This window comes from Propithecus coquereli, unplaced genomic scaffold, assembly GCF_000956105.1.
Source record: "Propithecus coquereli isolate 6110/MARCELLA unplaced genomic scaffold, Pcoq_1.0 Scaffold3, whole genome shotgun sequence".
Lineage (NCBI taxonomy): Eukaryota > Metazoa > Chordata > Mammalia > Primates > Indriidae > Propithecus > Propithecus coquereli.
In genome coordinates, this window is record NW_012148618.1 from 11,371,813 (window position 1) to 11,382,705 (window position 10,893).

The window sequence follows — 10,893 nt, forward strand, 5'->3', positions numbered from 1 at the left end:
ACGGGATCTCGCTCTTGCTCAGGCTGGTCTCGAACTCCTGACCTTTAGCGATCCACCCTCCTCAGCCTCCCAGAGTGCTAGGATTACAGGCGTGAGCCACCGCGCCCAGCCTGCCATTTTCTTTTAAAGCAGGTTTATTGCCAATAAATTCTTTTTTTTTCATCTGAGAATGTATTCATTTTGTCTTAACTCCTGAAGGAGATTTTCACTGGATGTAGAATTCTGGGTCCATGGTTACTTTCTTTTAGCACTTTAAAGATACTGTTCCACTATCTTCTGGCTTCCAAGGCTTCTGCTGAGAAATCTGCAGTCATCTGAGTGTTTTTCTTTCCTGTATGTAATGTATTGATTTTCTCTGGTCTTGTTCAAGATTTTTTTCTTTATCTTTGGTTTTTAGCAGTTTGATTGTGATGTGTGTAGGTGTGATTTCCTTTGCATTTAATCTGTTTGGGGTTCATTAGGCCTTTTGAATTTGTAAATATATGCCTTTCACAAAATTTGACAAGTTTTCACTCATTGTTTTGAAAATACTTTTCTACATCTACATCTCCTTCTTCTCTCCCTCTGAGACTTCCGTGACATCAGTTTTGGACCTTTTTCCCCCCCGATACCACGAATCAGGCCAAATTAGACCTTTTGATATCATTCCATAGGTCCCTGAAGCTCTGTTGATTTTTAAAATTTTTAAATTTTTTTCTTTTTCAGATTGGCCAGTTATTGATCTGTCTTCAGGTTCATGTATTCTTTCCTCTTTCATCTCCATTCTAATATTGAATCCATTTAATAAATTTTTTCAGATACTGTATTTTTTAGATCTAAAATTTCTGCTTGATTCTTTCTTATAATTTCTGTTTCTCTGTTGAGAATTTCTATCTTTCCATTTATTTCAAATGGTTTTACCTTTATCTCATGGAGCATGGTCATAATAGCTGCTTTGAAATGTCTGTCTAAAAACTTCACTATCTGGGTCATCTTGATGTTGGCATTTGTTAATTGTCCTTTTCTTTGAGAATTGGTCACATTTTCCTGGTTCTTTGTGTGTCAGGTAATTTTGGATTATATCCTGGGCATTTATCCTGATACTACGTTATGAGACTCAAGTTCTGTCTCACTATATGTGGGTGTTGGTTCCACTGTCAGTTCAGTTTTCAAGACCTTTGCTATGTTGCTTTGGGTTTATCTCCTGCATGTCCTGCTCAGGCATTAGTCTGGGATTTGGGCAGTAGTTTATGTCATAATTCAGTTCTCACAACCTTTTCTGTACTGTTTTGAGTCTATGTTGTGCATGCACAGCTCAGGAGTGAACCCAGGATTTGGGCGAATTCATGTACTGAATTAGAAGATCCTCTTCTTCAGCTCATTCCTCTCTAGTATTCCTCCCATACTCTTTGGCCTTCAAAGTCCCCTTTTCCCAGTCTTCTGGCCAGAAATATGGGGTTTCTCTAGGAGTTTTAGATTCCCACACCACTGTTACAACAGTTCAAAACCAGGAGAGAAAAGAGAAGGAAAAAAAAGGGGAAACAACCATGTGTGGGTTGTCTCTTTAAGTTTTAAATTTTGTTTAAAAATTTTGTTTTGATTTTGTTTCAGAGTACTCATTAGTTGCTTTTTTTGTATATTGTCTAAAGTTTCAAATTCTGATCAGAGAGAGAGAGAAGGGAGTATAGTACTCCTATTCCATCTTGGCCAGCACCTGAAATTTATTCAGTTTTTTGTAACCTTACTGATAATACTTTTTTTTAAAAGGCTAGTCAAGTGAAACAGTGGTGGGAGTAGAGAATCGCTTTTGATAATGCTTAAAACAGGCAGCAGTATAGGAAGTTTACTTTTCAAACTTCTGCCAGCTTTGCTAAAGTAAAATGTCATGTTGTATGCAACTTCATTTTATGTGGATCAGGAGAAACTGTGTGTGTGTGTGTAGAAAAACTCATACAGACAAGTGATGAAATAGACATGGCAAGATGATAACAATTGGCAAGTCAAATTTTATAATAAAAAGTTGATGGGAAACTCTGATCTTAATAAATTCTGTAATCTTAGACTTAGTCACCATAATCTGGTCCTTAGATCAACCTAATGATGATTTTCAAAGTAATTTTAATTGCTCAAACTTGGACATTTAAAGGGGCAGCTAAATCATTCTAGCCAAAACCTATTCTGACCTCAAGGTAGCTCTCCTTATTTCTGAGAAAATAAACACTTTCGTTGGGATATTTCTGTATTTTCTTCCTTCAGCCTATTCTCCTTTGTTTACTTTAACAAATTAGAAATTTTGAATCTGGTGAATAGTGGTCATCTCACTAAAATTTAATTGTCCATTCTCTTTAGACAATTCCAAGCTCGAGTGTCTCGACAAACTCTATCGGCACTTGAGAAAGAAGAAGAAGAGGAAGTTTTTGGATCTTCTGTACCACAACGAAGCACACTAGCTGAACTAAAGAGCAGAGGGAAAAAGACAGCAAGAGCTCCAATCAGCCGTGTAGGAGCTGCTCTCAAGGGTAAATTTGTTAAGCATTATTTTGAAAAACCCTTGGTTTTTGGTGGTAGGCAAAGTATGTAAGAAGATAATGCATAAATATACATGTGGACACTGTCCTATTTTTCTGAGTACTAGGTAGCAAAAAGAAGTTGGGTGGTGTTGTGGAGGCTCACACCTGTAATCCTAGCACTCTGGGGGGCCAAGGCGGGAGGATCGCTTGAGCTCAGGAGTTTGAGACCAGCCTGAGCAAGAGTGAGACCCTGTCTCTACCAAAAAAAAAAATTTTTAATTTAAAAAAAGAAGTCAAAGGAGAGCTACTATCATAGTGTGCTATAAAACCAAAATATTTCAGCAATTTTGTGTCTTAATTAAGAAAGACCTAATATTGAGGAAGCATCAAGATTTTCTGAGTTTGAGTTGTTAGTTGAAAGAAGATATATATTGATTGTAATATAGTAGATATTATCAAAGCAAAGCTTACATGTACCAAAGCCTCAGAGAATGATATTAATATGGTTAAGAATCCTGTCTTTAGCCTTTTGGGGCCAGAAATTAGACTCTCTTTTTACACCCAAAGATGATAAACAATAATTTTTTAAAGTTAACATTGACTTTTTTTTAGAGCAGTTTTTTGTTCACAGCAAAATTGAATGGAAGGTACAGAGAATAATAAGCTTTTGTTAATTACATTTATAGCAAACATGTATACCAGAATGGTTTTTTTGGTCTCTTACCCTTTTCCTGGTATCAGTTTATCAATCAGAATGTTACTTGATGATCCTAGAATTAGGATATAGGGAGTACTTGATCCAAAAGAATATTTCATCTACTTCATGATAAAGCTTGATGTAATAATCAGCCCACAACCGAGAACACCCATAATATGTAAGCTAATTTTGTGTTCTCTAATTCTAGTATATCTCTGCTGATTTCCATTGAGAGAAAAATTTAAAACTGAAGAATAAAATTAAGGTTAATTTCTGATAAAACTAGACAATGTTATATTGCTGACTGAAGGAAGATGTAGAATGTCCTTTTTGGAAATCTGTGAATAAAAAATTGTAGGTGATAGGAAAAGGAAGAATTTTAAGTAACAGACAAAATGCATAAAAATGTTACTATTTTGATTCATTAGGATTTATTTAAAAGAATTATTGTTTTTAAAAATCTCTTTGATTCTGTGGTAGTGGAAATATTCTCATTGATTTGGGGAAGAATAAGTGTACCTTATCTGCCATCTAAGTTGATAATTAAAGATGTGACATGAAATTTTAATATTTTTTCTTCTAGTTCCAAGCCAGAGCAGAGGACTCCAAAATCAAGTTTCTCAACAGACGCAAAGTAATAGCAGAATTACTGTTTTTGATGAAAATGCTGATGAGGTTTCTAGAGCAGAGTTGTCTAAGCCCACAGTCCAGCCGTGGATAGCACCCCCTGTGCCCAGGGCCAAAGAGAATGAGCTGCAAGCAGGCCCTTGGAATGCAGGCAGGCCCTTGGAATACAGGGTAAGGACCCTTAGATCCAATGTTTTTGCCGGTACAACAAAGACTTCAGATTTAGAGTAGAGGAGTGTTTTTGGCATCTAATTCCTCTTGAATATTTAGGCATGTAATGTCAGAATGTAAAACTATGGTGATTTTAGTTTTCTTTTTCATCTCCAGCCTCGTGGCAATACAGCTTCTTTCACAACTGTACCCCCTATGCTTCCCAGTTTTACTCCATATGTGGAAGAGACTGCACAACAGCCAGTTATGTGAGTTTGATTTCTGGATATTTTGATGTGTGAATTATTAAGAGTGGGCACATGCACCTATCCTAATTCCCAAAGGTATTTTCTTTTTTGTGGAAATAAAAATAACCAATATTTTGTATATTCTTGATGTCTGTATTCCTTTGAGTATGTTAGGGTTAAAAGACCATTTGGAGATGTTTTTATTAAGGAATACACTTATTAATTAGATTTGTCATTACGTTACTGTAACAGAGATAATCACTGTGATTTAAGTGAGACACTCTACTTTTGTTATTGACAGTAATTGGAAATTATGATAGTTTTTCCTTTTATCCTACTCTTTCCTTCTGGACATCTTTTTCCCCTTCTTTCTAACCCTTATTTCTGTTTATATGAAAAAGTATGGTAGGTAGTCATTAGATACTCAAGCCAGCATGAGATTTAATTTAACATTTAACATTGCTGAATTCTAATACTAGGTTGAATTCTGTGTCCCAGTGTAAGAGTTTTCTCAAAACTAATTTATAACCCCCCCCACTATATGCTAGGTACTGCAGGAATGCAAAAGTAAATAAGATTTTGGGCAAAAATTCTGTCTGATTAGTACTCAAGGGGCAGGCTATTCTTAAGAAAATCTATTTATAGAAATTGATAGCCTACATTTATAGATGTCTAATTTTTCTAATGTTTCAAGTCACCTTGTAGAAACATGAATTATGTCAGAAATAATATGATATAGAAAATATTGAAGTTTATTCTTATCTTAAATGCTTTTTCATGGGTATCTTATTTGACCTCTCTGCATGTTTTTCTTTAGGTTATGTTTTTCTTAATGATGTGAAGGGGCTCTTCATGAATTAAGAAAATCAACTCAAAAATCTGTAATAAGAGTTGCAAATATTTTCCCCCTCTTTGTTACTTGTCTTTTGGTCTCATGTAGCAGTAACCATCATAAATATATTTTTAATTCTTATACAGTCAAATTTAACAGTTTTCTTTATGACTGCTGTGTGTCCCTATTATTCTTTGCTGGAATTACTATAACCTAATTAATCTCCCTGCCTTCGGTCTTACTCCTCAAACATTCTCTATGCTGTTACAGGTATACAGTGCATATCTGATCATGTTGTTTCCCTGATTAGAATCTCTTGCTAACTCCCCATAACCTTTAGGATGAAACCCAAACTCAACATTTATTATGAGACCCTTCATGATTTGCCCTCTGCTAACATCTCCAGTTTTCCTACATGTGCTCACACTAGACTGTAAGTTCCTGAAGTCTAGAATAGCCTCACAGCTACCTTTAACACTCTTCTCTTCCACCTGGCTAATTCTCATTCCTCCTTTAAGACTTGGCTCAGCTGTTATCCCCTCCAGGGAACTTTTTGTGAAGCACTTCCTATTATCCTTACCCATCACACACACACCCCATTCTGCCCTAGCTTTACTATGTCATCTCTGTCACTGTACTTACCTCCTATCATAGCCCTTCTTGTTTCTTCCTACCTGCTAGAGTGTGACCACCTTTTGGTCAGGGATTGTGTCTTCTAGCTCTTTAACTCAAGTACGTGGCATACAGTAGACATTAAACCAATGTTTATTGAATGGTTGGATGTATAGAGTTAGAAAACAAAGTACTTTTGGAAATGTGTTTTATGTAATTCAATTCCAGAGATTTAAATACAAGAATTACTTGGATACCAAGATATGTTTTATTTTCCTTAATTTTAAATTGTTTCTTCTGCTGACTTTTTTCTTTTAATAAATTTTATTTTGGAATAATTTTAGATATACAGAAAAGATGCAAAGATAATACAGAAAGTTCCTGTATACCCTTCATCCAATTTCCCCTAATGTTAACACTTTATAAGACTAAGAAATTGACATTGGTACAGTACTATAAACTCCAAAAAGCTTTTCAGATCTCACTAATTTTTCCACTTTCTGTTTCTGACACCAATCCACAGTACCACATTGCATTTAGTAAGCTCACTTTTCTTTGACCACCATTCCCCATAGTTTTTTTTGTTTTTTGTTTTTTTTTTTTGAGACAGAGTCTCACTTTTGTTGCCTGGGCTAGAGTGAGTGCCGTGGCATCAGCCTGGCTCACAGCAATCTCAAACTCCTGGGCTCAAGCAATCCTTCTGCCTCAGCCTCCCGAGTAGCTGGGACTACAGGCATGCGCCCATGCCCGGCTAATTTTTTTTTCTATATATTTTTAGTTGTCTGATTAATTTCTTTCTATTTTTAGTAGAGATGGGGTCTCGCTCTTGCTCAGGCTAGTTTCGAACTCCTGAGCTCAAACAATCCGCCCGCCTCGGCCTCCCAGAGTGCTAGGATTACAGGCATGAGCCACCGTGCCCGGCCTTCCCCATAGTTTTTTAATATAAATTGAAAAATAACCCAGTTCGTTCTGACCCAAATTTAAATCTCCTTTTATCTAAAAAGTTTTTCTGCCTAACCTTACATTCATATAATGTCAATTTATTTTGTATAGCTATTTCAGTTTTGAAAACATAGTACTTCTAAATAGCTGATATCAAAAAACTTGTGGGTTTTTTTGTTTGATTTTTGTTTGTTTGTTTTACTATTTATGAGGTAGCTAAAACAGATTTTCTAACTAGAAAATAATATAACCAATTTCTCAATCATAGCTATTTAGTGCAGATTCAGTTCTAGAACCCACGTTTTCTGACTGCCAGTTCTTTTGAACTGTGTATTTTTTGTAATATGCTATCACTCCTACATAAAGCTTTTAATCTTTTAATCTTGTGATAGACTGTGTTGTGTAACAAACACTGAAAAACAAAATTGTAAGGTATGACTAAAAAATAATAGGACACATGTGAAGATCTAATAACTTCATTTCACCTCTTTAATGGCCTTTTCCCCGCTTTTTTGTCATTTCCCCTATGTCTCTATTCCTGTATACCATTGGTTTGCAGCCTTAGCTGTATATTTAGAATCACCTGGAAAGTTTTGTTTTGTTTTGTTTTTCGAGAGTCTCACTCTACTGCCCTGAGTAGAGTGCTGTGGTGTTAGCCTAGCTCATAGCAACCTCAAACTCCTGGGCTCAAGCAATCCTTCTGCCTCAGCCTCCCGAGTAGCTGGGACTACAGGCATGCGCCCATGCCCGGCTAATTTTTTTTTCTATATATTTTTAGTTGTCTGATTAATTTCTTTCTATTTTTAGTAGAGACAGGGTCTCGCTCTTGCTCAGACTGATCTCGAACTCCTGAGCTCGAACGATCCGCCCGCCTCGGCCTCCCAGAGTGCTAAGATTACAGGTATGAGCCACCGCGCCCGGCCTGGAAAGTTTTTTTTTAAAGCAGCTTTATTGAGATATAATTCACATACTCTGTGATTCACCCATTTAAAGTGTGAAATTCAGTAGCTTTTAGTATATTCAGAGTTGTGTAACCCTTGCCACAATCAATTTTAGAGCATTTTTATCACTCTGTAAAGAACCGTGTACCCATTACCTGTCACACCCCATTCTCCACCATTACCCTAACCCTTACTCTAGCCCTAGCCACCAACTATTTTTTGTCTCTATAGATAATTTGCCAATTCTAGACATTTTATATAAGTGGAATCATATATGGTACTTTGTAACTGGCTTCTTTCACTTAGTGTAATGTTTTCAAGGTTCATCCATATTGTAATCTGTATCAGTACTTCATTCCTTTTTATTGTCAAGTAATATTCCATCGTATGAATACATGACATTTTATTTATCCATTCATCAGTTGATGGACATTTTGGTTGTTTTCACTTTTTGGCTATTATAAATAATGCTGCTATGAATCCTGGAATACTGTATACATTTTTGTGTGGACATGTGTTTTCATTTCTCTTGGATATATATACCTAGGAGAGGAATTGCTGGGTCTTATGATAATTCCATGTTTAATATTTTAAGGAATTGTCAAACTGTTTTCCAAAGAGGCTGTACCATTTTACATTCCCACGTTCTGATAATATGTGTGTTCCAATTCCTCCATATCCTTGCCAACACTTGTTATTGTCTGTCCTTTTGGTTATTGTCATTCTAGTGGGTGTGAAGGGACATCTCACTGGTTTTGGTTTGCATTTCCCTAATGACTAATGATGTTGAGCATATTTTCATAGGTTTATTGGCTGTTTTTTTACTTTCTTTGGAGAAACATCTATTTAAATCCTTTTCCTGTTTTTCAGTTGTATTAGAATAGTTCCCCCTCATCCTAGGGGTATGTTCCAAGACCCCCATTGGAGACTTGAAACCTGTACCAAACCCTATATATACTATGTTTTATCTTATACATGCACTGTGGCCATAACTTTTACAGTTTGAGGTGCAACCGCAAAACTAGTATGAATTTGTTTTTCCTTCTTCACAATTTCACGGATAGAAGATTCATTCTTGCTGTAGATCTTAGCAACCTCAACATACAGTTTTTTTTCTTTCCTTGCTAAGTTGAGAACTTTAACCTTTTCACTTAAAAAAAACACTTTATGGCTTCTCTTTGGCATATCCAAATTACCAGCATCACTACTCTTGAGCTTTGGGGACCTTATTAAGTAAAATAAGGGTTGCTTGAATACAAGCAGTGTGATACTGGGACAGTTCGTCTGATAACCTAGTCAGCTACTCAGTGACTAACATGTGGTTACACTGAACAAAGGGATGATTCACATCCCAGGTGGGACGAAGAGGGAAGGTGCGGTATTTTATCACGATACTCGGAATGGCTCGCAATTTAAAACTTTTGCATTATTTCTGGAATTTTTCCATTACTGTTTTTGGACTGCCATTGATCACAAGTAACTGAAACCACTGAAAGTAAAACCACTGATAAGGGGGTACTACTGTATTTGTCTTTTTATTGTTGAGTTGTAAGAGTTCTTTATATAGTCTGGATATAAGTTTCTTACCAGATACATGATTTGCAAATATTTTCTCCCATTTTATTGTCTTTTCATTTTCTTGATGATGTCTTTTGAAGCCCAAAAGTTTTTAAAATTTTTGATAAAATGCAATTTACCTGTTTTTTAAAATTTCATCTCTCTACTTTTGGTGTCGTATCTAAGACAACTTTGCCTAAGTCTTTTTAAGTCTAAGAAGACCTGTAGGTTTTCTTCTAAAAGCTTTATAGTTTTAGCTCTTAACATTTAGGTCTGTGATCCATTCTTAGCTGATTTTTGTGTATGGTATAAGGAAGAAGTCCCAAATTCATTCTTCTGTATATGGATATCCAGTTGTCACAGCACCATTCATTGAAAAGACTACTTTCTCCCCACTGAATGGTTTTGGTGCCCTTGTTGAAAATTAATTGACTATAATGTATGAGTTTATTTCTAGACTCTTAATTCTATTCCATTGATCTATATGTCTATTTTTATGCCAATACCACACAATCTTTTTTTTTCCCCACACAATCTTGATTACTGTTGATTTACAGTAACTTGAAATTTGGAAGTCTGAATCCTCCAACTTTGTTCTTCATTTTAAAGATTATCTTGACTATGCTGGTTCCCTTGCAATTCCATATTAATTTTAGGATTTATTTATTTTAAGTTTATCCTGAAGTATTCTCATGTGCCTGTCAATTTCTGCAGATAAGCCAGCTGAGATTTTGGTAGGGATTCTGTTGAATTTGTAGGTTAATTTAATCTATTAAATCTATTGTTAAATTTGATGTCTTAACATATTAAGTCTCCTGATTCATGAACATGGGATGTCTTTCTATTTATATCTTTTTTCATTCTTTCAATGTTTTGTAGTTTTCAGGATACAAATTTTGTACTTATTTTTCTTTAATTAGTAGGCTTTATTTTTTAGAGAAGTTCTAGGTTTACAGAAAAGCGGAGTAAAAAGTACAGAGTTCCCATATTCTTCCCCTACTCTGCACAGTTTTTCCTATTATTAACATCTTGCATTAGTGTGGTGTATTGTTATAATTGATGAGCCAATATTGAAGTTGTTATTGACTGAAGTCCATTGTTTACGTTAGAGTTCACTCTAATATGTTTTACAGTTCTGTGGGTTTCGACAAAAGCATAATGTTATATATATCATTACAGTGTCATACAGAATAGTTTCATTGCCTCCAAAATCCGCCGTACTCCATTTGTTAATCCTTCCCTCCCTCCCCCCAAATCCCTGAGAACCACTGATCTTTTTTATCGTCTTTATAATTTTGCCTTTTCCAGCAAGTCGTATGGTTGGAATCATATAGTATGTAGCCTTTTTAGACTAGCTTCTTTAACTTAACAATATGAATTTAAGGTTTCTCCATGTCTTTTTGTGGCTCAGTGGCTCATTTCTTTTTAGTGCTGAATGATATTCCATTGTGTAGATGTACCACAGGTTAGCCTTGCACTTCTAGGATTTTAGTAGTATCCAAGTTTTAGGAATCATGAAGAAGATTGCTATAAACATTTGTGTTTAGGTTTTTGTATAGTCATAAGTTGTCAGCTCATTTGGCTCAATGGTATAATAAGACTAAGTTAAGCTTTTTAGGAAGGTGCCAAACTCTCTTCCAAAGTGGCTGTACAATTTTGCATTCCTAGCAACAATGAATGAGAGTTTCTATTGCTCCGCATCCTCCCAAGCATTCAGTATTGTCAATATTTTAGATTTTAGCCATTCTTTTTTTTTTTTTTTTTGAGACAGAGTCTCACTGTGTTGCCCGGGCTAGAG

General features: G+C 35.5%; 1 protein-coding gene across 1 annotated transcript in view; it reads left to right on the forward strand.

Annotated features, from left to right (window-relative positions):
- BUB1B (BUB1 mitotic checkpoint serine/threonine kinase B) overlaps positions 1–10,893 on the forward strand; it is a 60,161-nt gene that overhangs the window by 17,703 nt on the left and 31,565 nt on the right. The window contains exons 6-8 of the mRNA XM_012649423.1: positions 2,329–2,498; positions 3,770–3,984; positions 4,141–4,232. Of these exons, the coding sequence (XP_012504877.1) occupies positions 2,329–2,498; positions 3,770–3,984; positions 4,141–4,232 (477 nt within the window). The remainder of the gene's footprint in view (positions 1–2,328; positions 2,499–3,769; positions 3,985–4,140; positions 4,233–10,893) is intronic.